Source organism: Grus americana, chromosome 2 (assembly GCF_028858705.1).
Source record: "Grus americana isolate bGruAme1 chromosome 2, bGruAme1.mat, whole genome shotgun sequence".
NCBI lineage: Eukaryota > Metazoa > Chordata > Aves > Gruiformes > Gruidae > Grus > Grus americana.
Genome location: NC_072853.1, coordinates 71790119 through 71818065, shown reverse-complemented (window position 1 = coordinate 71818065; position 27947 = coordinate 71790119). Strand labels below are relative to the sequence as shown.

The 27947-nt window shown below is 39.7% G+C and overlaps 1 protein-coding gene across 4 annotated transcripts in view; it reads right to left on the bottom strand.

Moving 5' to 3' along the window:
* Positions 1 to 6708: 6708 nt before the first annotated feature.
* The window catches only part of MOCOS (molybdenum cofactor sulfurase), a 229206-nt gene continuing 207967 nt past the window's right edge, over positions 6709 to 27947 (bottom strand). For 3 of the 4 annotated variants that reach the window (XM_054814508.1, XM_054814509.1, XM_054814510.1), the window contains 5 exons: positions 25313 to 25437; positions 24593 to 24698; positions 20025 to 20151; positions 17612 to 17716; positions 6715 to 10331 (listed from right to left, as the gene is read on the bottom strand). In XM_054814508.1, the coding sequence (XP_054670483.1) occupies positions 10185 to 10331; positions 17612 to 17716; positions 20025 to 20151; positions 24593 to 24698; positions 25313 to 25437 (610 nt within the window). In that variant the 3' untranslated portion in view covers positions 6715 to 10184. Of the gene's footprint in view, positions 10332 to 17611; positions 17717 to 20024; positions 20152 to 24592; positions 24699 to 25312; positions 25438 to 27947 lie in introns of all 4 variants that reach the window. The other variant, XM_054814512.1, reaches the window with a different exon arrangement.

Here is a 27947-nt window from a genome sequence, read left to right as displayed (position 1 = left end):
TGCAAGGATACCCTACCGTATTTTCAGATTCACCAACCTCAGCTGCTATGCTAACAACATTAAGCTATCCTTTGTAATACTTCAAAACAGAAAAAAAGAAACAAAAAAGTTGGAAATTATCTTGAGCTTTGCAGTCTCAGCAGACGAAGATTTTTGGCTTTACAACTTCCCGATAAAGCCATTCTACTGATTCTGATTCTTCATCCCCTGGAATTTATGTAGGTTATTCATCACCTGAGCACAGAGATTTCAGAACGATGTTGAGGGAAGTTTCTCTGCCTCATGTGATTATGGTTTTTATACATGGGTTGCGCTGGGACAAATAAGCATGCCAAGTCCCAGGGAGAGAAAAATGAGGCCGCTTAATGGTTGAGCCCTTATTTCATTCCCGTGATTGCCTGAAAATCTCATTGATCTATTCTGTCTCGTTCACACTTTTTGCATCGTATATGCTGAAGAGAGAAACAAAAAGATACCGTTGTCAACAGCTGTCAACTTCCTTTTACCTGCTGGCAGTGAAAAAGCTGATTAACTGCTTTTGGATGCAGTTAATTTAGTAAATTAGGAAGTGGTGCATCTTTGTCTAAACTTTCAGAAGCACTTGGGCTGCACGGATATTTAATTGTTGGACTGTTCAATCAACCCGATTCTTATTGAGCATTCAGCTCATACTTCTAGAAAATCAAATTTGTTAAGTATCCAAAACTGGACATACAGAAATGGAAATGCTTCAGTCACACAGGAGCTTTCTGGATATTGTGAAGATCCATTTATATCGTACTGAGGGAAGCAAATATGATTACCTCCAACCTTCTAGAGGAGACAGTTTACCCAGCAGAGAGAAGTTTAATTCTGCTGCTGACTTCACTCAGACCAAGACTTCAACCACATTCCAGCTTTGCAAAGAATGTATTAAACACACTCCCTCATCCCCAAAAGCAGAAGAAACCCCTTTTCCTTGATTGAGTTGAAAAGGGAATCAGCCAGTAAGTCAATGGTAATAGACTTACACCCTGAACTCAGTGTCAGGTTTAATTTAAAACTAACTTCAGAGCCAGTCTTCGAAGGTCTCTAAACTGATGGATCCATTCTTACAATAACGTAACATTTTGACCCAGCTTGTCAGAGAAATGGTACCTGCATGGACTGCATGATCCTTCTCACTCCACCACAAGAGCAGATGGAGAAGGTCGTTCAGCCCTGTAGCTCCTGGGGCGATTTGTTGGGTTCTCTGGTTTAAAACTTCCAGCATTCAGCAGAGGATTTGTGAAGTCACTCATTGTACTTCTCACTGGAGAGAAGAGACTGAGGGAGTTGGGCTTCTTCAGCCTGGAGAAAGCTAAGGGCAGGGTGTACAATCACCTACGGGCTGGGGTAGGGAGAAGCCTGAACGAGAGTTTTCTGAAAGGTGCACAGTGAAAGGATAAGAAGCAACAGTGAGAAGCTGAATTTCTGAGAGGATCTAAAGAAAGCTTTCTTCACCAGAAGGGTGGAAAAGCACTGGAAGAGATTTCCTAGAGAGGTTGTTGGGGATACTCAAAGCTCAGTTGGACACGGCCCTGAGAAACCTAATCTAGTCCTGAAGCTGGGAGCAGTGCGTTGAACAAGGCGACCTTCAGAAGTCCCTTCAAATAGTTACTCTGACACGAACAACTCAATAACCAAGAGGCTATCCAGAAATTAATGAATGTTAATAGCACTGAAAACAAAATCTCACATGAATGAAATCATGTAAAGCCCACTATACTAATTTTTTTAATCTTACTAAGTTGTCATTGCATTGCGATGTACTTTTTGTCTGATTAGTTGAGGAAACAACTCATTTAAATTGAAAAAGGAATCACAGTGAAGTCCACATCAATGTAGTCTGATGACACTTGCGTTCATGCAGCTTTATTTTTAGATAGAAATGGGAAATAACTGAAAGTTGAGGGGAGAGCTCACTTTTTAAGGCATTTCCCAATTGCAAGTCCATTCATGAATTTGTAGCTGCATTTCCAGCTGGATTCCTGGGCTCATGGCTCCTATTGCCCTAAGGGCGCCAGAGAGTTGCAATCTCTTGTTCTACTGACAGCCTCTTAAGAGGTTTCATCTCCTCTGCCATTCATGATCACACATCCCCTTTCTGACAGCTGCAGTTATTACTTCCACAGAAAATCCAGGTTAAGAAAGGCTGAGTGTATATCAAAATAATGCCAGCATCAAGAGGTCAAAAATCATGATGTTTCTGAACCAGTAAGTCTTGCTACAGCTGAAAAGCTTTTCAGCTTTTCATTGCGAGATTAAGGTCAGAAGTTTCCACTTTCTGAGAAAAAGTATGTCCCTTCGTGAGGCCTCCCCCTCCCAATTCTGCGTCCAGGTATGATTTTAAGGTCCATGATTTTAAGGCCCATGATTTTAAGGTTTACTTTGCCATGTGACTACTTTGGTTAGTAGCTTTATCACCATGTCCGTATCCAGCATGAGTGTCTTTTTTCAAGAATAAGCTGACATTAACATGATTTCAGTGACTATTATCCAGGATCCGGCAGTTAGTGGGCTGCAATAACAAGAATTGGTAGGATGAACTATGGTATGGAGCTTCACAAACCTAGAAATTGCCTTTATTTGTATTCATGCATTCTAGAAGGCTTAGGTGATTTTATTTCTTTTCATTATTCACTTTTATTTTTATTTTCATATGTTTTCTAAACCCAATTTTGTTGTTTTTTGCCTATAGAGAATTCTGTAGACAGCAAAAATACTCCATTATTTCATGCAAAAAACTTCTATTATTTCACTGTGTTCTGGCACTTGCCATCTGATACCACTTTGCCTCTCAATCTCTACCTGTTCCGTGTGGCATAAAGCTTATCATCAGAGACTTCAGGAACATAACAACACATACTTAAGAAAATTTTCTACTATGGGCAGTTTCTGAGAGATATGTGTGCATACGTTAAGGGAATTTTCTTTCAGCAAGAATTCCTCTCCATGTATAACGTGATGCCTGCCTGTATACCTCCCCTCTAACTGCTGGATCACTCTGGATTTTCTTTTCTTTGACAAATGACACAGCCATTTTTCCAAATGACCGATCATGTAATATCACTGTACCGCTAAGTCATAGTCTTTCCACTCAGACAGCTGTGTCTTGTTTAGGCTTTTTCAAAGCTAAAGTCCTCTTACAAAATGGGAATTATAATTTTTAAAAATATTTTGCCCATCAGTATTTTGGGACTGACGGACGGAATTAGAAGAAATACAACAGGTGGTAGAATGACCCTCCCAATCCAAATGTTCTTATTTGAAGCAGAATATTTATTTAACATAAGTGCAGATAAATATGCTAATTGCAATACCTGACAATGTCATTTAGATCATATATAGCCTTTTAAATACACGATTGCTTAGCTTCTTAAATCATGATTGCTGGCTTGTATTGTTTTTGCACTTAGAAAAAAGGTCTGGTAAGAATCCACTTGCACTTTTTGTAATGTTTCAGGCAAGACTCTGATACACACAGGTCTCTATCTTGCGTGACTAATTCAACCAATTGTTTCGGTTTACCCACTCAGTGAAATGTCAGATTCTCTCTTCCTCGACATATTCTTCACTTTGCACGTAAATAGCTTCAAATTACCATTCCGTGCCCGCAGGAAAGGCATGTGAGAGTGAATGAATACCAAGTGACTCCACGACACCAGTACGAGACAACAGAAAATAGCATGAGAACTTGACAAAGTACTTCCCTGAGATAAAACCATGCACAACTAGTTAATGAAAAGTTCTCTGAGGTTAGCAAGCTAAATTAGCAACGTCTGTTGGCTTTTAATTGTTCTAAGAGTCTCTGACCACAGCATACAACTGCCAGCACTGGCAGTTTTCAGTGTCCCTGGGACAAATTTTGAGCGGGGCACAGTGGGGCCAGGTCACACCATGTCTGGGGAGGGACACGGACCCTCGTACTGCTCAGAGTTCAGCCAGTGTATCTGTTTTAAGTTGCTCCTTAGCGTATGATGAAAGAGGGAGGGTATTACAACACTTTGTCCTACACTTTTATACATGTGAGGACTCATTCTGTTTGCAGGGACAGCAGCCGTTCGGATGCCAGATGTCCTGCTGTGGGTCTGATACAAAAGATGGGGGGGCCACATCCTCTGCACCCTCAGAAAACCTGTGCATGCTTTTTTCTGAGTATTTTCCAAGACCAAAAATAAAATAGTTTAGACTATTTAGACTTCTTGTGCTTGAATATATATATATATAAGTAGATGCAAACTCTCCTAGACAACGAGTGTTTGCAAGTTGTGCCCAGCTCCTGCAGCTTTTTCTCTAACTCACTAGACACTACTGAGGAACACTGTCACTTTTTCCAAGTACTGACTGACAGAGAAACCAACTCAGACAAGAACCTCCTCTTTCAGGTGTATTAAATCATTACATCAAGATTTGGATAGCAAGTCAAACACAGAAATTGTACATCCTTGTTCCTTAAAACAGAATAAAGACAAACCCTCTGGCCCAGAGAACCACATTTGACATAAACCAAATTCAATTTCATTTCAGAATTGAAGGGTTTTCTGGAGGAAACTTTTTGAATATGGCACTAAATACAAAGGCTCTGAGGGTAAGCACAAGTCCAAAGCACTTGGTTAAAGCAGTGAAATTATAAATATCTAATACATGACTCACTGTGAATTACATCCATGAACAACGGATACCTCAGAGGCTCTTCTTGATTTGTAGAAGTGAATAGATGGGTTCAGCAGTGCAGAGCCTTCTGTTGTCTTCTAGTTTTGTTTTACTTTGGGAAGTAATAAGTCACAAACTTTTCAACAGCTTTATCCGATTCATCTAAGTACCAGAAAACAACAGACTTGACATTGGATCATGGCTGGCTTTTCAAACATAGCCTCATGGAAAACAGCCCTTTGAGAAACCAAAAGCTGATTTCACTTCTGAACCGAGAAGCCATCTCTGCACTAACGATCCTGGCCAAAGTACTTTAATCCAGATGGGACACTTACCTCTGAAAACCAGCAAAAACCATGAGATGGGCTCAGAGATGGACTATACTGGCTACCTAGGAGAAGCTGATGTTCAGAATTGCAGTGTGCTGACAAGTTGTGGTTGCAGGTCTGGAATAGATCGGCTCACAGAAGAAACTGGGTTTAACGTAGAAATGCACCTAATTATAGGCTATGCATGAGCCATGCAAGGCAAGATGCTCTTCATTTGAGATCAGTGTCATTTCAAATTTGCCTCGAAATTGCTGTACTAAATAAAATTCCCTGATTTCTCAGATTTTGTCTTACTTGGTGGGTATTTGAGAAACCCCTCAGTAATTTTCAGTGGGAAATGCTACAACACGCTTTTTTTTTTTTTTTTTTTGTTTTTGGTGTCCCCTTTCCCCATTCTAACTTTGCCATGGTCTGTTCCCCAACAGCACAATTCTGGAATATCACCCTTCCAGGATGACTTCACAGTGCCAGCAGAAAAATGACTAACTTGTTCTGTGACACATATTTCTCGGATTATTACACAGAGGTTTCTGATGTACAACTGCACACGGCAGTGATGCTCAAGGATGCCCGAAGTTCAAACCTCCCTAACATTTGTCCCTATCCACAGTCCTGAGTCACTTCTCTCTTTATACAGGGCACCTGCCTATTTTCTTTTCCACTGGAAGGGACCCACAACTGCCACCACACCAAGTGAGAAGCAAGGCAGGCTAGTTGACATGAGAGGGAGGGAAGAGAGGCCTCTTAAATGGCACCTTGCTTAAGAGGCACCTCTCTATTGATGATGACTTTGAGTTCTCTAAATCTGATTTATGGGCCTGAGGATACCTACATCCTTTGCTTCCTAAAAAAAAATTACAAACTGGGTGGCGAAGGACACAAGCCTCTGTAACCCACCCACCCAGCAGAGAGGAGGAGCGCTCTGCCTTCTCCTCCCTTCTCTGGGGGCTGTGTCTATGTTTTGTCTGAGTAGCTGCCTCGTGACAGCTGTATAATCAGAGGGAGAGGGACGTACCCATGTCTTTCACCATCGTAGGAGTGACCTACCTGTTGGGTTACAGAGTCGTGCTCTTCTTCCCCTCCCACCCTCTGTGAATCCAAAAGAGCATGAATGAGTAGCTCAGAGTCACATGCGGATCCTTCCTCACTGTGCCCATGTCCCTCTTTCTCTGGCCCAGAGAACCACAGATCATTTCTGTGTAAACCTCATGAGAAGGGAGGTACAAGCCTTCCCCGTGATTCCCACACACACCCAGTCTGGTTAAGTCCCCAGTCTCGCCTACTGACTGATGGGTTAGGCAGCGGAGAAGGACGGTGTTGGATCCCTTCAAGCAAAGGAGAGGGAAATGAACCTTCTCTTCGCCAACACCCTTGGTGAGAGCTCCAACCTCTGGATAACAGAGATGGCTCCAACAGGACTGCCTCTGGACATATTTTAAAGGAAACCGGTGATTATCAGTGCATTTTGCGCAGGGCCTGAGCTGAGTGTGCAACTCATTGGCATGCTGACTAGATGGATGGAGGTCATCAGTGGAATAGCTGGAGGGACACCTCACCTGTGAATCCCAGCAGTGATGAGACACAGTCAGCATGTCAGTCCTGAGCCACATACTCACCCTGTGAGCCCGGCAATGCCTCCAAGCAGAACATAGCATCTCATGAGCTCAAAGGTGAAGAATGCAACCACCACCAACAGACATGTCAAGCACAATATATATTTTATTGGTTTCATTTCCAAGAAAGTTAAAAAACAGACTGAAGAGGAAATGCATAGCATAATCTCTACAATTTATGAACAACAATCATGTTCTTTATGCAGTCCTTCCTTTTGATTTGTGTATAACTTTGACAGAAGGATGACCTAAAATTTTGACCATATTTTGAAGGATGACTTTGAAAGTATATAAATCATAAACTGCATGTGAAATATCTTAGTCACATCAGAGAACACAGAGTTCAGAGGTTTCTCCTAAAAATGCTGATTTCTGTTCTGTGATTTCAGCCTCCCGGCTATTATCAGAGTTTGTAATAATCACAATTTTTGCCTTGAGATTTGGGAAGGAGTTAAAAGTCCCACAGAAAATGGAATATGTCCAAATAATTCATTGTAAGGAAATATGAACTTAGTTTTCAAATACATAGAGGAATTCCTATGTACAGCACTCTAGAAATACTGTATTAAGTACATTTCTTATCCACAGAAAGTAAATATATATCTGCAATTAGTCCAAAGATTTAATTTTGCACCAATGGGAGTAGTTAGATGAAAGAGTCTGCCTTCATATGACATTGTCTTTTTTCTATATACTCTGAAGATATTGAGAAGTCACCCCCTTATAGAACATTTAATCTTTCTACATAATATACACAGTGTTTTGAAGTGTTTATGCCGGTTTAATTCCTGCAGTACCTTGGTTTGTATTATGCTAAATTTATCTATCTTTGAATTTTCTTCACATTATGGGAGGGATGTTACTTCTACAAAACTTACAGTGCATGTCATTTAAAAGTGACTATTCCTACTTCAAGATTTTCCACAGAGTACTGGCACTGACAAGAATTTGTCTTCATTGATGGGAAGACATCTCAATACCGACAGGGACACTCCACTTACTAGAAGCGAAATATTATCCTTTGTTGAGATGAAAGATTCCTTATGTCTCTTACATCAATCTGAAGCGTTGTGACATTTCCTATCACTGTAGCACAAGGATGTTCCTTCTGGGAAATGCGCAGAATATACTAATGAGTATGTTCATACATCAGAGAAAATCTTTTTCCCCCTCCTGTAAAGTGACAAAATTATGCTTGATCTAATATTACTAATCCACAGCAGAAAGTGTAATTGCCTGTAAATAATAGGTCAAAATGACCAAGCATGACATTTTTAAAGTTCAAATCCTCTCATCCTTAGTTATCATACATTGCATTAAGGCTATTCGCAAACAGTATTTGTCAAGCCACTGTGTATCAAAGTGACTTATTCTGTAGTAAATCCAATAACAAGTGAAACAGAGTTTGCTGAGGTTTGCTTTCAATTTCCTTTTCTAACTTCTGTGCCATTTTAAACAAAAGACACACTGGTGAGGTGAAGAGGACAGAGCAAAGCATCGGAGATCACCTAAAGGTCAGCGTACAGCAGGTCTCTTCATATTAAATTTGCCAGAGCTGCACTGGCTTTCTATCCAACAAAACAATGCTCTGCATAACAGAAAGGCAAAGAGTGAAACAGTTAAGAGATTTAGATACCAGGAAACTGCTTTTCAAAGTTCCAAAAAGCCTGCTCATTACAACATCAGATAATTGACTATTAGACAGATAACCCCCCTGCTTTTCAAAGCAGACATCAAGGAGCAGTGCTTGGGCTCTGAAGTGGAAGATACAACTCTCAAAACTGATCCTCAGTTTACATACATATGAAACATCTCTCTCTTTCCATGTCTTTTATGGCAGGTTGTAAGAAACAGATAATGTCTCCTCTCATTTCCATTACAAAGCTCTGCTGAGCGACTAATAAGAGTTCGTTCCAGCTGAAGTGAGTAAAACCAGTTCTTCAAAAGAAGAAAAAAAAAATAAAAGAAAGAAGAAACCAGTTCAAAAAAGAAAAAAAAAAAAGAGAAAGAAAAAAGACCATCTTTGAATTCTGATTCGCACACTGGGCGATACGCTTCCCTTTTCCCATTGAACCCGCTCTGCGGTAGTCGCTCCCCTTTCACAACCACCATTTGACCAATTCTTTCACAAAGCCGCCCGGTTCCCCTCCAGGGATATACTCAAATTAACTCAAGGACTGCTTCAGCCAGAAGCACTTTCACACAGGTTGAGCCAAAATCGCCCCAAGGAAGACCTAAATCATGCTGGATGAGAGTTCTGACGGTGCTTTTAACGGGGCCAAAATTTCACTTCCCAAATGGCAACAGAGATGCCAATCTAGGAGAATTTCCTCTTCCAGAAGGACTTCCTGGAAGCATGAAATCGCCCTGTGGCTGGCTGGACACATGTTGGGGTCATAAAACACCTGGCCTCAGTCTTGCATTACACTGTCTTTCCATATGTTTTTTCACCGTGTGGCTTTGCTTTATTTATTTTTTTAATTTTCACAATAATTGATATTTCAGACTAAGTCCTAGGTTTCAGACATTTGCTCTCAGAAATCAGAAAGCATGAGTGATATTTAGGAGAGTAAAGAACTCAAAAGCCTTCTAAGAAGGACATAATCAAATGCACAGAGAGTAAGAAAAAAATAATACTTTGACCTGTTCAAGATGGAGAAGCATACAAACTTTCAAGAATTCCCTTAAGTGGCCATTAGAGACCACTAAGGATAAACAAAGTTTCTACAGAAAACACAACTGTATTAGTTGAAAAATCTCTAATGAAAGAAAAATGTGTCAACATCCATAAATGCATAAGGAAACAAGTGTGTGGGAAGTCAGCAGGTAAAATAAATCAGATGGAAAAGCAGCAAATGGGAATGAGAGAAAGAGGTGGAGAACAAACAGATGAAATTGCTTCACAGGGAATGTGTTTTGCAAATGGCATACTGAATCTTCATTGATCTTTGTGCCTTTTTGGCATCCTCACCTATTCTAAAGCATGAGACACAGATTTCCCAATAACAGTTCCCTCCTCTCCAGTGCTTTCAGACTGTCTACGCACCACCTTCAGTTTCATTTTTGAAAAGCTGAATGGACTGCTACTCTCATGCCGCTCTTTCACTGTTCCCTTCCCACCCACATTGTATCTAAAATACATCCTGCATCCTCTCTCCCAATTGTGGTTTTAACAAAGCAACATGAGGAAGTAGTTTATTGTTGTGTTTACTTTCCTTCATTGAGATGTGGGTTTCTGACAACAATGTTGGGCTTGTTTTGGGAGTCATCCACCAGTAAAACTTGATTAAACCTGTTGCATGCTGAAGCAATTGAACAAAATAGAGTTACGGCTGCTGTAACCTAATCACAAGCAAAAACATGTAGGTGAGCTGTAATTATCACGGGTTCTGCCATCTGATAACATTTACAGCAAACAGAAAATTAAAAGACTTAAACCAGAAGCAAATGAGTAGAAGCTCTTTTTTCTTTTTTTCTTTTTTCTTTTTCTTTTTTTTTTTTTTTTTTGAATAACTGACTACTGACTTTTCCCTGGAGTTGCAAATAAATTTCAACTCCACCAGAGAATCTACCCTGAACATTTTTCTTCACTGGATGTTGGGGGTTGAATTTCTGTATTCTCCTTCAGCACTGGAAGTACTTGAGACCCAACCGATAAAACATCTGGAAAGGATGAGTGCAAAGGCTGGTTCATCAGGTATATGCCAAAGTTTGTCTGAAAAAAGCAAAATATTTATTGAGATGCAACTCATGTTAATCAGATCTATAGAGGATCTCACAACCCAGATATGTTTAGAAAGACAATATTGCTTTAAGAATAAGGAGGTATGTATGATCTCCATATAATTAAGAATATTTTTAACTAATTAACTATAATAGACTGGTAAACAAAAGCTAACCCCATGCTATTCAAGAGGAATACCTTAAGTAAGTGAATAAATAATGTAGTATTTCATCATGAGTGCCATAGTATCATATATGTAATTTACACTCCCTCATAGTCTTGTCATTTAATGACTGTTCCGGCTTCTTGACAAATACAGTTAATGTATTATCACAAATAAAGGTTAGGCAGCACGAGAATCCATGTGTGTTCAAACAGTGAGGAAAAGTCTTGTATCTTCTACCATGAATTATTCGCTTTGTCAACAGAACTTTGTTCTGTCTAGCCTTTGTGAATTTCCCTTCATTTGTTTTTATGAATATTTTAGTATATTTTACAGCAAATATTCAGAAAGTTTGTTTTATTAGGACTACCACTTGCTATCTGTCATTAGGTGTGAAGCCATCCTACATAAGTATTAGAAATACTTAGATATCTGTCCTTGTGATACTGAATAATAAAGAAAAGAGGAACAGAGTAACCACTTCGCCCACTGACCACACAACACTCGCAGGCACTGAAAACCTGATCTGAGTGTCCGCACTCTTATTTGTGGTCTTAATCTTAAGCACGTTGACCGTTACAGCTGTAGCTGTGAACAGCTGGGTAGGATCTGCAAATGTCACAGTAAGAAACTGGTGTGGTTTTGTGGTTTTCTTTTCCAGCAGTGGAGAATTTAGAAACGTGCAAGAAACAGACTTGCAGTCTTATGATAATATTTTCCAAACAATGAGATAATAGTTAATTAAAGAAATATATGAAGTAAGAAACAAAGGAATGCTGAAGAAGACCATGTTAAATTGATAATTTGTAGACTTCAGATTGTCTTTATTCTTCAAATAGGACCTTGGAAACCCAAGACTAATTTTCTTGTGTTTTTTTACAGGTTTCAATAAAAAGTATTCTGGTTTGGTAGGCTACAGCCAAAATGCATCAGTCACTCAAAAGTGTAAAATAAATAAATATATTTCTGAAAAAATAATTTTTAAAAACAAAACTCTATTCTCCTTCTCCATTTCCTGATTACATTTACTGCCATTGTTCAGATTGATGATCCTGAAATTGAGGGAATTACATTTACAGCAGGTTTAGAAAAATATACTAGGTAAAAGGAATTGCAATAAATTAAAAAAATAGTGTTAGCTGAATTTAAGGGAGCATGTTTGACAGACTAAATATGAAGGCAGTATGTTTTCTCCTGTTCTTGCACTGTATAATTGAATAAAGGAACAGTAATCAGGTAACATGAAACAGCTTTTAGTCTTTGAAGAATTAGCGAGATGTAAGGTTGAGACCTACTCCCAAGGAAGAGAGGCGCTGTAAAGCAGAGATCTATCCAAACATGGCCTCAGACTCTGAATTTGGGTCTTTCTATTTAATTTGTAATCCTAAATATTAAAAAGAGAACCAGCTCCCCAGCAGGTTTTTTTTGGCTATTTCTGCTATTCCTTCATCTCACTGGCATTTCACATATATGGGCCGTGAGTTGGACCCCATCAGGCCTATCCTATTAATGACACTTTTTGGATACCTGTGACCATACTGGCGTCGTCAACGCAGGTGGGCGCAGGGTAGATCCTTATGCCCAGCGTTCTGGTATTTAATGCTGAGGAACAGCTGCAGCACAGTCAGATCCCAATCCGATAGCACAGTGACTGTGCTGGGTCAACCATGATGCTAAAATGGTAAGTTAGCAACTGTTTCATTTAAATTGTCAAAGTACATAGTATTGTTTTTCCATTTTTGCTTTTCTCCTATTTGTTGACAAGCTGTGGTTTCTCAATCGGCATAAATGGTGTTTTTCAGCTTTGTGGTTAACAACTTGGATTTACTTCCTATACCCTAGTGCAAAAGTCACAGTTGCCATAATTTTGCTGTTTTAAAAAATCAGGCAATCATAAAACAAACATTGTAAAATGAATATTTGTCCACGCTACACCACATTACATACAGGAAGGAATTTTATAACTCATCCGTGTAAATAAACTCATTTGATACATGAGTTTTTATTTATATTTACTGTATTGACATCTTGATTTATCTTAAAATGAGACTAAAGTAAATCTGGGCAGATTGTTTACTGTGGAGAATTTAATTTACCAATTTTTCAATTGTTGTGAATCATTTAGCAAGATTTTTTTTCTTAAAGCACTTTAAACCATTCAGAATTATTTAAGAAAAGGCATGTGCGAATATATCTTATGTTCAGGAGTTCTCAAATACTATTTTAATCCTGGCCCTTAGTATTTCTGGGCATCTAAAATCTCATAATAATTTTTTTAGTGCTGAGAGTGGGTGATGCCTAAGGAGTTTTCAAGGTGATGGTATACTGATGGTATACTTATTTTAGTATTAATACCTGCTTGGAATTGCTGACCTCTTTCTTTTGTGAATGTTCTTAAGACCAAAATTTCACTTGTGATTACCAGAAGTGGATTTAATATCTTTTAAGTAAATTTCATTTTTTTTTTAAATAATTACAAATATTGACTCAGCAGATACTGGTAATAACAAAAAACCCCAAACACCTGAGCAACCACAAAAGCTGTGCATCTTGCCATTTCAGCTCTGTTTCGAGAGAGAGAGACAAAATGCAGAAATTGGCCCTTCTCACATTTCAGTGTTGAAAAATGAGGCTTTCAGAGGCAAAGATTACAGCCTGCAGAGTTATTACAATGAACCACATAATCTCTCTCTGCTGTTGCTACCCTTTCCTGACTTCAAGGGCATATTATTGTGCATATAACCTCCCCAAAAGACACCAAAAACTGGGCAGGGAGTGCTGGACTGTGACTTCTGTGGCTTTATCCGCTCGGTCTTCTGATGGCAGTAGGTGCTCTTCCCATCACCCTTAACCTTCACAGGGACAAAAATGTAAAGCTTCTTGATTAGTAAAAAGCACAACATTTCACCGCTGGGAGAAGAAGATAAAACGTACTTATTCTTGCCAACAGTGAATCATATGATAGCCATCACACTCACTTAAAGGAGGAGATATAAAATGCTGTCATTCTTGCGTGTTGTTTCAAGTACATTTACTGGATCAACAGTAATATGCACTGCTTAGATATTCACTGTCAGAGAAGTATCCTGCGTGCAGTATCTCCTTTTGTAAGAGAGAAACCTGAGGTGCTACATCTGACAAAGGCTGAGATGAGATGCCTTCAATATCCTAAGCAATCAGTTAATTCAGACTAGCACTTGGTAGGGAAAATGCCCTGCTAAGATGTGTAACAAGCACATAAATGATACTCCATGCTAAAACTTAGCTTTGGATGGATGAGTTCTGGATTTTGCCCCTGGATGTAGGTCTCAGCTGCCTTCTCCCAGTAGATAAATTTACCTTTTAATGTCTGCCCATTTCATTCATAAAATAACATAAGCTCCCTCCCATGCAAAAGTTTGGGAGATGCAATTATTAAAGCTGAATGTATATATATTTTTTTTCAATGTAAGGATGTTTTATTAGCTCTGGATTCACCAAAACTTATTAGCAAAGCCTTACAAAATAGGAGAGTGGATGTATTCACTTTCAACATACTGATTTTTCATATTGGAAAAAAGGGAAACTTTTAACTTGGTGTCAAAAAGCCCCATCTTGTTCTGTTGAAAATATCTGGACAGCAGAATGTTTTCCTAAGAACTGATTTTCCTTTGCTCTGCCTTAAATAAATGCATTTCCCAGTTCAGCCACCAATGAGAAAAGAGAACTGTATTATTTCAGAGGTCTATTAATTACATCAATCACAGTTTGCAAGTGTTCCAGATCTTTGGATGAAAAGCATTGCATAGTGTAAGGCCCTGCATTACTATGAAAATGATGATAATGATGCATCAGATAAGAGAAGTCATTTGCTATCCGTGCTAATGTTTCAGTAAGCAGTCCAAAGGCACGCCGTCCAATTCTGCAGGGAAAGAAGCTCTCCCAAGGCACAATGAGATACATAAAGGAGGATCAACAGCCCACAGGAAAAAACACAAGCCTTTTAGTGTATGAGGGCATGTGCAAACATAATGGATTTCCCTTGATGTACCGCTATCCATACATTTATGCTGGGGCAAACTGCTAATGCAATTCCCTTTGCTACCTTGACAGCAAGTCCCAGTTTATAGCACTGCAGCAAATCTACCCACAGGGCTTCCGCTGTTAGTGTTAAACTGCATCTGCAAAACACAGAAGACGGGCAAGAATTCAGTGTTCTTTCTTTCTGTCTGTGTGTGCTTTGCATCAGGTGGTGACGCATGTGAAACAGCGTGTGGCTATTTTTATGCCATTTGCTTAACGTAGTTATCTAGCCTTTCGTAGTCTCCTGCGGTAACAGAGAGCGCTCTGTTACAGAAGAAGAGGTCATTTTTCCTTCTCAGTCAAAAATTACAGAAGGAATCCTTAACGAGTGTTTCTTCAGAACTGATGGCAGCAGAGCTCAAGTTCTCTTTGTAGAGATGTTTGCGCTTTTCTTTCAAACAATGTGATAAAAGGTTTCATAAAAAGTATTTGGCTAGGTTTCAGCACCCTGCTTTACATTTATCAGGAAACATGCAAATTGCTTGTGTGGCTAATTACAATAGCTGTAATCCATCTATGCAAAGCCTCAGTCTTTCAACTTGGAGCACCAGAGTCTCAGAGGGATGGAGAAAAATACTATTTCAGAAACAAACATCGAACTGCCTCTTACGAGCCTTACTTTATTTAGCTCATTATTGAAGTTCATTGGCAGTGCTGTCATTTGGGCTACCAGTTTGATAAAGTTCCATATATTTTTTCTAGGTTGGTGTTCTTGGAAAAAAAAAAAAAGAAAATGGCAAATATTGACACCTGGCTCTCTTGTTAAGCATTTGGGATTTTCTATCCATTTGTATGTGCTGTATCTTTAACATTTTGGAAATCGAACAACAGCCTTTCAAAAATATCAGTTCCCTTTGTACTGGGAAATTAGCTTAAATCTTATTTTGCTGCATTTGGGTTTTGTAGTTCAAATTGCATTATTGACAGCTGGGAACAAACACTGCTAAATTCCTTCACTGAATCTGTATCTGATAAAAAAAGAAAATGAAGTCTATTAGATGACTCCTCAACAGAAAAGTGCATGCTAGAGACATGACTCACTAAAGGATTAGCTCTGCAATTTAACACAGCCACATGAACTCAATGTTCTTTCTCTCTCCCCACTGTGAACTGCGAAAGGTTTGGACCAATGTCCTCAGCCAGGTCTGCTTAGCACATTGAAGATGCCACAGTCCTCGGGTGCTACTCACTGACAGCCAGCTGGTGACCATCACCCCACAGATGACTTGCAGGAGGGATGGGCTATGACATCTTCTCAGACCAGTTCAGGCAAAACTACGAGTTCAAACTCTCTCTTTCAGCTGTCAAGCTAACCCAGAGAACCTGGCCTTATGCAGAGCAGGACATGCTCACAAGATCCCATCTGCCAGCAGCGCTGAAGGCTGGGGAAAAAAAAAAAAAAGCTGAAGGCCTGGTTCTTTGCAGCATGAATATCGCTGTGCAGCTGAGGGAAGCGGAGCGCTCACCCTCTGTGAATAGCAGCACTGTGCTCTGCAGCGCCTCGTCTTGCCAAGCGTCTTTTATCTGGCGCCAGGTTGCTCTCAAGAGGCTGGATTGCTCTCTTTGCCTTAGTTCTGTATGCACAAGTTGGTTCTAGGAGTGCTCGCGTCAAGAAAGTCTTTGCATTGCTGAGTTAATCCAAATGAAAGGGAAGCTCATCTTTGCTGTGGGAAACATGCAGAAGATGCTTTGCCTCTCCTGAGAATCTGTGTCCGGGGGAAGGTTTTGTTGCCACTTGAGAAGGTCCCGGAATACAGAGTGCTTTCCCTCCACAGAGGATTCAAGTCGTAATCCAGTAAAACCCACGTGGGTAGAGAAAGCCCTCCGCGTACCGCACCCCACGTGGCAGTTGGGCAGCACCCCTACCCAGAGTGCCAGAATGTGCTCTGAAGCGTCCCAGATGTACCAGCTGTGGCTCAGCATTACCTGGAGAGGCCTCTTGTCCTCAGGCTACCCACCATGGCCAGGAGCTCGTCTACACAAAAAGGCACACGTGCTGTGGCGATCTGGATGCCAGAGCCTGCTGTGCATCCCTAAGTCATCTCAGGTCAGTGGGAAGCTGTGCCTAGACAGCCGCCTCTCCCCCATCTCGCTCTGCACCAGGTGGCTGGCTCCCAGACGGAGCTGGCGGAGCTGCTCACCAAGGATAACATTCATTGAAAATGTAGCCCTTTGTTTGCTTAATGAGTCGCTGAGGCGAATCAAATTTTTTTTTTTTTTTCAAACAAAGAATGCGTTTCTAACTTGTTTGTGCATTGTTTGGGTGAAGGATTTTTCAACCCATTTGTTGTTGCCCTGTCCCTGTGCTGTGCCCGGTCTCTGGTGTTTGGCTGGTGTTGGCGAGGCTTCTGAGCCCTGACTGGCTAACCAACTTTTACAACAGAAGCTTAATGAACAAGAAGCAATGAATTTAGAGTAAGGATTTCCAGCTAAATAAATACTTATGAGATTTGTGAAGCTTTTGGGATGCTGAACTGTCTAGCCATTGTCTGAGTACTCTCAATTTCCAGAAGCAATGCAATCTTAGGAAGCAGAAGGCCTCCAGACAAACTCCTGTATTTCACACTTATTCTCCAGTCACTTTCTTAATCAATTACTCTCTGCTTCGACTATATTCACATCTGCTGTTTTTCCTGTTAAGTAGTTTCTCACAGTAAGAATAAAGTTTAGTCTTATGAGCTAACTGTTCAAACAATTTTCTGAATTTTTTGCAGATTTCTCTTCTTGAATGACATCAGTGCATCAGCTGATGTTTTTCAAGATCAAAATAAACGCATTTAAATCAGTACATACTGAGTAAAAGCAAGCACAGTAAAAAATAACGTATATTAATAGTCAATTTCTGAATGAAAAACATGTTGAGCATTTTATGGGAATAAACCATGTCATATCTGGGTTGTAAGTGCATCCTCTTTTTACTGAAAACCAAATGGTAATGATTAGCATAACAACTTAATCGTGAATATTCTCTCAGCAGATACTACCCTATGCATGCAATGAAGTCTGTACGTCTTTCTGTACAGCTATTTTGGAGTACCGTACTGACCTTTCTACCTCTGGCAGCAGACAGAGACTGCAGAAATTCTTTGTTTCGTTCCCCAGACTGTTGATCAATGCAGATTATTTGACATCTGCTACACGGACCCACAACCTGAAATTTCAGTTAAAGAAGGTTCACAGCTGTATATCAAAGCAGTACAACACAGAACAGTACAACCTTCTGACCATCATAATGCCTTAAAAACTTATCTTTCACATACTTGTGTGTTCTTTCATGCTTTCATTATATAAGAGGTCAGGCCTGTTCACCTAATGTAGGTACCTTTTCAAAGGGTCTACTTGTGAAGGTGAATTTTTAATTTTTTTATTTTTTTTTTTAAGGAAAACTTTCCCAGAGACAGATTCTGAGAAATAGCAAACATTTAAATATTTATATTTCCTGATGGCTTCACTTCATCTACAGGCTGGCAGGGCTAGTTGCCCAAAGGAGAACTGAATACAAAATTAAGCCAGCATCTCAGGATTTAACCCAAAGAGGATTTTACATTGTTTCAGTGCAGCTGAAATACACAATATCTTTCTTACATGGGTGGCACTCGTAGATAATCAGAACGCAAAATGTGAGTTTTCACAAGTTTACATAATCAGAAGGAATAACGAGATCCTCTAGTCTAACATCATATGTAATACAGAGCACGGATCTTACAGTTAATTCTTGTTTGAAGTAGTGTGTGTTTTTAGGGGAAAAGACCTTGCAACAAATTTCTTCTTAAAGCATTAAAATGAAGAAGGAAGACATATTGCAATTTCACTTAATATTGCATCCCTAACTTTAGCAAAGCTGTAAGTTATAGAAACTAACTGTTCTTACAGTATCCCAATATACACATTCTACTTTTGTAAGATGTGTCATAAATTTCAAATAGGGCAAATAATTAAACCTTGCACTGCAAACATTTTTATATGCTGATCTGAAGTGCTATTTCAGTTTTTTGAGATACATCTAAAACTGCTTGTACAACTCTTCAGTGTAATCATCAAAACTATACATCTGGCTCAGCTTTTTCAGAAGATGATTTTCCGCAGCTTTACTATTTTATTAAAAGAACAAGAAAACAAGATAGAGAAGGAAATATTTTTCCCTGCTTTGCTTTGTTCAACAGCTTATTCTATCATTTTCCTGGCACCAAGCACCATTAACGTAATTTCTACTGTTACTACATCAGTATCTGAATAAGGACCTAGCAGAGACTGGAAAAGATAGTGTAAGTTGCATAAGCCTTTCTGTTTTCAGCTTGCATTCCTAAAGTATTTCAATGCCAGAAACAGGAATGCCTTTTTATTTTGTAGTTTTACAGTATCGTCCACAACAGGATCCTGAGCTGAGCTCCCAAGTGCAGCTCCAGCCTCCAACAAACTATACACGAAGGATTTTGTCCTTTGTGTTCCTCTTCTCCTAACTAAAGAAATTTTTCCTCAATTTTCTCTAACTCATATTACAGCTTACTGATCAAAGTACACATAAGAAGAGAGCAGATAAATCATATTTTCCACCCTTACTGAAAAAATGACCTCTTCATTTCTTACAGCATGCTGACCAGAAAGAAGTAGCAGTGATGTCTATCACAGCTTCTAGATCTGACCTTAGCAGATGTTATTCACACCTTCATTGTCATCCCTAAGAAATCAATGAATAAGCCACTTTCACATCCTAGGAAATGCATTTTCAAACATATATTTCATATCTAAGGACCAGACAATTCCAATAGAACACGTAATACACGTGTGCATCATTCCCTTAGGTTTCACATAGCTTCTCATGGGTTCTTTGTTGAAGCTTTTCTCAAAAGAACGTATTTACCAACAAAGTCTGACTCGTCAACATTTTCCGTACAGTACAAAGCACATTATGTTGTTAGATATGATACGAAGCATAACGTACAAAAACCCATACCAGGTTAGACTTAGAAACATGTCTTGAATGGAGATTAAGACAAAATGTGTACAATAAAGAGCAATAGACAGTCATCGTTCACTTGTATTCATGTCCAGTCTTTTGGCAATCAGTTGCTTGATGTGCAGCAATCCGAGGCTACATTTGGACTATTATGCTTAACAGCAACCATTATTCTCTCGTAACATGCCAGCTAAATATTTGCTGCAAACTCTGCCTCAAAACAGTGATTATTTTTCTGCTCAGTTGGATAGAGGTGGGAAATTTTATGAATTACGAAATTTAAAAAAAAAAGGTGTGGAGAAATATGTCAAAACCTCTCAATTTTATTGAAGCATGTTTGCTACAGGTCACAGCATGATTTTTTCTTACACACTTCATAAATTTCAGCTGCACAAACTGTGCTGCCCATGTTCCAGTCAAAGCCTTGCAAAAATTGCTCTGTCTCCAGAGGTCAAAATACTTTGTGATAGGCTGGGACTAGGACAAGAGAGATGGTTCCTACCTGGAATTGCAGAGCACCTATTGAAATCTCAGCCCACTCTTCTTCTTCAAAGGACTCTGGTGCACTGATGACAATGTTGGCACGGAAACGTCGCATTAATTCCTCTATTTCCAATGGCTCTTCCAATCTGTCTCACAGAGTTGACAGGCAAAAAGAAAAAATAAAGTTTATTAACTAGTTCTGCACTAGATATTTGTTCTGTAAGAATCTAGTGGCTAATATGATTCAGCAAATGTTTCTCCAGAATAACATGGACCAATTTTTATTACAAAGGCTATGAAAATGGCACAAGGTACTTAACTATAATTTGTAATCCTTTAGGTGGCTTCTTCAGAGGTGAAACCTGGAACTGTGAAGTAGGTATGAAAGCATGTAGATAGGCGATTGTGAACAATGCATGTGAGAAAATTCCTTATTTGTTATCATATGTAAGGCTAATGGTAACAAATGAAAAGATCTGTTGAGTTAGCAATAATTTGACTTGTTACATATTTTTAAAAAGAAAGCAAATAGAAACTTATTCTGCACATGCTGCAGTGGCAAAAGGTCACAAACAGCAGATGCTGAAGGTGAAAAAGGCCAGTAAAGGCATTTTATGAGAGAATGTATTTCTCATATTATTATTATTTGCCTTTGGGATGCAGCTGATTGCAACAAATGATAGGTGTTTTGAAAAAAATTAATCTCTGTGTGGTGATATCTCCACCTCTTTACAAGCATTTGAACTGCCAGAGTGTAGATTTGTGTCAGTGCGGAGAACATATATGAGGCAGACGGAGCAGCAGACTGCATACAAATATCAGAAATCTGGCTGTACCTTTGAATTATCATTCTTCGCTCTCCTTCTAAAGGAGAACCTGACCAGTACCAGAAAAAAAGACAGCCCTAAAATTTGCAAAAGAGTTCGCTCAGCACCATTGTTAGTGGGGAAGAGCATTTCTTTTTGCATTAGCTATTATGGACATGAACAACTTTCAATACTCCATCAGCTGTGGTCTGACAGCTTTGGGATATGACACCCTACAGCAGAGGCAGAAACCTGGGTAAGTAGTGAAAAGAGAAGTTTCTGTCCGGGAAAAAAGCATTTAAAAACAGTCAGGACATACTGTTCAAAATGTGCTTTAATTAAAATGAGGAAAAACATGCAAAATCAAAGCACAGGGAAAAATGTTCACATCAAGCATTCTTGGCAGAAGAGGTCTGTTAGGTGAAAAAAAGAGCTTGGTTTTATTTAAAATAGTCTGGATGATCATCTTTAGCAGACAACTGTGCATAAGGATAAACTGCCTGTGCAGACTTTCTGTCAAACCACAGAAGCCTGGCTCCACCAAGCCTTTGCTGTTCACAAAGTCTCCAGCTGCCTGGGGGCAGAAAGTGGAATGGGAAGCTGAAGGGCTACGGGTTTTTCCTTGGAAGTTCCACAAGCAATCCCATGGCTGAGACACAACTGGTAACGATCACAGGAGATAGCTGCCAACAGAAGGTGTAGACGCTGCCAATGCTCGGACAGACAGGGTGGAAAACAGCAGTTAGTCATGAACAAGTTCAGTTACGCTGTTGTCCTACCTAGCTTTGCTGTGGGGTCTTCAGGCTTGGATGCTGTGTAGCCTCTAGTTTTGAATGCATTTTCATAGAATCATAGAATGGTTTGGGTTGGAAGAGACCTCAAAGACCATCTCGTTCCAACCCCCCTGCCATGGGCAGAGACACTCTCCACTAGACCATGTTGCCCAAAGCCTCATCCAACCTGGCCTTGAACACTTCCAGGGAGGAGGCAGCCACAGTTTCTCTGGGCAACCTGTTCCACTGTCTCACCACCCTCACAGTGAAGAATTTTTTTCCTTGTATCTCATCTAAATCTACCCTCCTTCAACTTAAGGCCATTACTCCTTCTCCTATCACTACACCCCCTGAGAGTCCCTCTCCATCTTTCCTGTAGGCCCCTTTAGGTACTGGAAGGCTGCTATAAGGTCTCCCAGGAGCCTTCTCTTCTCCAGGCTGACCAACCCCAACTCTCTCAGCCTGTCTCCACAGCAGAGGTGCTTCAGCCCTCTGATCAGCTTTGTGGCAATCCTCTGGACCTGCTCCAACAGCTCCATGTCTTTCTTGTACTGGGGAATTTTGTAACATATGAGTGCCTGCCACCCCAGCCACTACTGGTGGGGGCATCAAAAGCCCCAGTAACCTCAGAGCTGGACATGCAGCATCCTGAGCCAGCTGCTGAAAACTACTTTGAGTTTCTCTGTTTCATCCTTTGCTGCTGCTCCTCCAAGACTGCAATGCCCCTACTCCGAGTCTCTCTGTCTTCAACCTGCTCAGGCTCACCTCTAAAATACCTCACCTTTTCCCAGCCCTCAGAACTGCTTCTAATTACTTTGCAGCATGTATCTGAGTAAATTTCCATTATTTCCCATCCTTCAAAACATGCTTTAGTTGGATGGAGTGACACGCACCTTCATCCTGCAAATCTCAGCAAGGGTCTGTTGTGAAAATCACTGTATTTTGCCAAAGCCAGCCTGGGTGCTTTGGACTTTTGACAGTAGTGGGCCCTGCAATGCAGAACACATTACATCTATTTAACAGGCAAACTTGAAAATGAATATTTGCATCTTCGGGGGTGTATTTCTAACAAGAATACTTGAGCATAAGTCCAGGCCATGGATATTTTCATGGCGGCAACCTGTAATGGCAACACCAGAGAGATGGATTTCTCCGTGTACGTGCAGCTCTCCAACAGTATGTTACATTCTAATTTTTAATTAAATTGTTGTTTCTGTTTTAGATCACCTCTCAAGAGTCAACTGCAAACTCAAAGATTAATTTTTACTTATGGAAGTAAGTTAAATAATTAAAGAGAAATTATTAAACCTCAATTGAAGATTTAAATTGTTTTATAAATCTTAACAGGTTTCCATCAAACAAAAACAAACCCACATGCCAAGAAGTTAAATAATAATTTATAAAAAAGAAAAACATTTAATAAAGACCCAAATGTGCAGATTCTTGAAAGTACATTGCACAGTTCAGCATTTGGAAAGTTCGCACACCATGATTTAGCAACAGTGAAGAATGAGGATGCTGTATATCTATGCTGAATTAATTTCCTCAGCACCCTGAGAAAGCAAGCTCTGCAAGGCAAAATAGGGAGGAGTTTTCTAACTAGTGCTTCAGAGTGGGAAGCAAGATGCTTCTCAGGCACCGTGGCAGCTCCAGCCACATCTGGAGTTTTCCTGGAGGAAAAGGAGATTACAAGCCTAGTTGTACTGGAAGATATTAAGCGCAAAATCAGTGGATCATCTGACATTGCATGTTTTACCAAAGTTCCCTGTCCTTCTTCATCCTCACTTGCTGCTCCCTCTGGTGCCTTATTCTGCTTCTTTGCACTCAGATCCCATGTCTGGAAGGTTCCTCACAAGGTCTCACCATTGGCAAAAGCCCAGTCTGAGTAAGGGATGCCTGCAAGTGGTGTTGTCCCAAGGAGAGGTAACCCAGACAGTCAAGCCTCAAAAAAAGGCATTAACTATCACTGAGAAAGGGTAGTCAAAATGGCTGAGAGAAGGACTGATTAAAACTTTTTCCATGCATTTTTACCACAGCAGGACTGCCATGATATCCTGAAATTGCCCAACTGTCTTCTCCTAAAGAAAGAAAACCCTCAGGCAATGCAAGCTCCAGTGGTCTGTAGTGATGCTTCATTCAGTGAGTGGTTTTAAATCCCGAAGCTATATATGTATGCTCCTACAGATATGTATATATATTCCTCCTCTACTCAAAACAGAAATTTCAATCTTTGGTAGGTGACTAACAGGAGAGATGACTCCAAGCTAGAGGCAGGGAAGTTTGGTGAGACAGGAAAAGGGGGCTTAGAGACAAATGCCAGGGCTGCGGGATGCATAGCTATGATGGAGGCCTTGAGGGCAGATTTTCTGTGGAATTTGAGCTTGTCCTAGTTATATGCAAGAAAAAACAACTTTCTATTGTCAGTATATGAAAATTTAGTTGGTAATGGGTTCCTTATCTTCAAGCTGTGGGCTGGCTCAGTGTTTCATTTGCTGCTTCTGTCTCCCACTTCTGTACAAGTAAAGCCAAATTCAATTAAGAAATGAAATTAATCCAGTCCTGCAAGTAGTTTTAAAATATTTCTGTTGTGAATGTTTGCTCTAAATCTTAATCCTTCCCATAGGAAAGAAATAGTTCAGCAAGTAGTAAGATTTTGTATTTTCACCTGCCAGATTATTTATATTGAGAAAAGCTAATTATCCTTGTTCTTCCCACAAACAGAAGTTGGCTGGTTCCCAATAGTCTCCTGCCACCAAGTCATTTGACAAGAATTTTGTTCAAGTTTTCCTAAAGGTGGCTGGCAGAAAGATTATGTTCAAGCATTTAATCCAAATTTTCAGAAGTCATACAGGAATGAGTAATTATAGCAGTTTAGTACCTATATATTTGTTGAATATTGAAAAGTAACTATCTCTAAATTTCCAGATAAAACAGTTATATTGGCATTTTACAGCAAGATTCTTGAATCCAAGACCACTGAGAGACATTCGGAGACAGAAGGACCTTACCTCGCAGAAATATGTTCTTTCAGCTTCAGAATGCTTGCTACATTTATCAGGAGGTATTGTGCTTCATTCACAAGAGAGAGTGAGATGTTTGTAGCAGATGCCAGACCTAAAAAAATCAATCCAACATTCTAAAATGATCATTAAGCATTAGGAAGATTACACTAATCATTTCACCTCATCTTTCCTTTGACCTCTTATTCATTCTCATTAAAAAATTATTCATTTGGCTCCAGACACTAAGGAAAGATTCCAAGAATCCCCTCAAACCTGGAAATGATAATGATGCAATGCATTTAGAAACTGAGATAGAGTTGAGATTTTACCAAATTTGTAAAACAATTTACAAGAACAGTATCTATGGATTTTCAATGCTCTCTCCATTTGATCCTTTTTTTATAATGAAATTTAGTCTAAGAATAAATTCTTTCTTTATAGATTTTTCATGATCATTTTTCAAAACCATCATTGAGTTTTCAGACAAAATCATAGTCATGATGATAAAAAACCCCAGACTGAAGTATCTGTACATTTTCACTAAATGTAAGTAGAAGGGTAGCATAAACACAGTTTGGGTATAAACGTACCCTTTGAAACCTACTAGATCAATATTGGGTGACTCTCTCACCCTTTATCAGGGTAATTATATAGTCAATATGAAGTCCATGAGCCTGATGTTTACTAAGTGAGGAATCACAAATATTTTTAAGAATGACAGCATACCTTTTATATTTTTCTGATGCGACCTGTTTTTCATGTCTGAACTTTGTCTTATCAAGCGACATGGACGACCAAGAAACATAGAGAACCAGCCAGCAATTCTTTCTCCACAGTCATATGTTTTTACCCTATTATGAGAAAAGAGGGACTTAACAAAATTTGATTGCCCAAACATTGATTTCAAAACTAAAGACGAATTACAAAGATACTTATTCTGCTTCTTCCAATACAAAATACAGAATCTGTATTGTCTGATGAGTAATAAAACAGAGATGTGAAGTTCTGCATATTTTTATCTCCCAATTTCCTCAACTCTACTCTGTTACTTTTGAACTTAATATTCACAAGATCTAATTTAGTTTTATACAGAAAATTACTGTGGAATAAAGGATTAAATAATCATAATGCTCAAGACACTGAAGTACAGTAACTGGTAGCCCATATTACGATATTACAATACAGTATGATGAAGAAGTTACTCTCTGGTCTGTGCTTTTTTCTGAAACAAAGAGGATTAATCTGAGTTGAATTTAAGACTGCTCCACTGTGCCACACTGTGTAATTTTTAATGATCCCATCAGGTACAATGATGTTAATTCCCTAATTTAATTCATGTTAGTAGAGACACTCCACATTAACACATCGGTCCACTACCGGAGCCCAGGTATCTCTCTACCTAAAGATGGGTTCCATCACTAGTAAATTGTCTAGTGAGTTATGCAAGGGTGGCAATATATTTGCCTTCTTCACCTGGATATAATCTCTCCTAGAAGGGTTTTGAGATCACCTCTGTCAGTTCAGGAAGGGCACAGATCAGACCACTGGGAAGTGATTCTATTTGCCATTAGATTCCTCAGCCCTGAGTAATCTTAACTTCAATCTTAAGTTATTTATCTGGGCTCCCCTCACAGATAATGGAAAGAGGTAAGTAGCTACCATCTGTATTAGGCCTCAGGATGGGATGACTCTCAGTCTGGGAGTGTTTAACTCTATTGACTACAAAAGGAGATTTTCCTGACATATAACTTTTAAATGGCCTAAACAGATAAGAGGAATGCAAATATATGCTTATAAATATCTAAAGGATGGATGTCAAGAGGAAGGGGCAGACTCTTCTCAATGGTGACCGGCAACAGGACAAGGGGCAACGGGCACAAAGTGGAAAACAGGAAGTTCCATCTGAACATGAGAAAAAACTTCCTTCCTCTGAGGGTGACAGAGCACTGGAACAGGCTGCCCAGAGAGGTTGCGGAGTCTCCTTCTCTGGAGATAGTCCAAACCGGCCTGGACGCAATCCCGTGCAACAAGCTCTAGGTGATCCTGCTCTAGCAGGGGGGTTGGACTAGATGATCTCCAGAGGGCCCTTCCAACCCCTACTGCTCTGTGAATCTGTGAAATTCTCATGCTGATCTAGGCATGATTCTTGTAGTAAGGAAAGTGAGGTAGCAGTGGTCCTATGCTCACCATTTTGTCCTATCCAGCCAAAGAAGCTGATCTGCATGGAGACCATGTGCTCTGTGAAACAAGAAAACAGCTCCTCACAGCAAAGGATGCTAAGCCCTAGAATTGAGAGAGGAAGCGGCTTGGCTTTATGAAATGCTTTGTAGGTTCAGCTGAGTTACACAGGTAGAAAGCCAGGACAAGTAAAATCAAAGAGATTTTCTAATCCTGCAGGGATCAGATCTCTCTTCAGCGGTTGTTCTGAATATTGATTATGGTGCAGCTCTGCATCCATCTCCCTACTCTGAGACTGGACAGATGCCAACCACAGCTGCATCTAGCCAGTTATGTCCTAGAACTGAAATGAAACTCTGGCACTATCAGATGCAGGCACTGTGGCAAGAAAGAGGCTAAAAGGTGAGTCTCCACATGGGATTTCATAATCTGAGCAGAGTGGTTCTTGTGTCCTTGCTGGTCAGTGTGTTAGGGAGAAGGCTGCTAATGAGAAGGCATGAACCTTCCATGGTCACAGTACAGGTGAAACAAACTCCCCAAATATTTTTTCCCACACAAAAAGAGGTGCTAGGGGTATTTAAATTCTCTCCTGAACCAATTCCCTCTAGCAGCCTGCTTGAGCTTAATACTGTACAAATCAGGAACAAAATTTTGCCCTCTTTTTTATTTGGTTACTATTTTGAGTCACAGTGGCTGAGTTAGAGACACACATCATTCTTAGTATTTCATCAAATGTCACTGTGTAGTTTTTGTATTCCAAGAATCCTGTGTTTTCAAATTGCTTTCCCTTATCATCAGGCCATTTTCTGAGCAAGTACCATCATCTCTTCAAGGTCTTATTCAAAGTTCTTCTGTTGTAGCTCAATTTTACTCATTTTCTGCTTGTGTTTATTTTTGTGGAGTAATACTTCACATCTGTCAGCATTACATTTCATTCAGCACGTGACAGGCAATTTATAAAGGAGGGCCTAGCTCTCTCAGATTTTACTTGCTGTTTGCCTTGAGTTCCCCACTCATCTTCCTATTATGTCATTTAGCTTCAGTGCGGTACAGCTGGTGCCTCTAGCTAGGTAATTTATAGAACAAGAAACAAGGACAGCTGAAGTCTGAATATTGATCCCAAGGGATATAACCCATACTTGTACACACAACAGGCTCAGTTCACCTTTTTTTTAACTACACC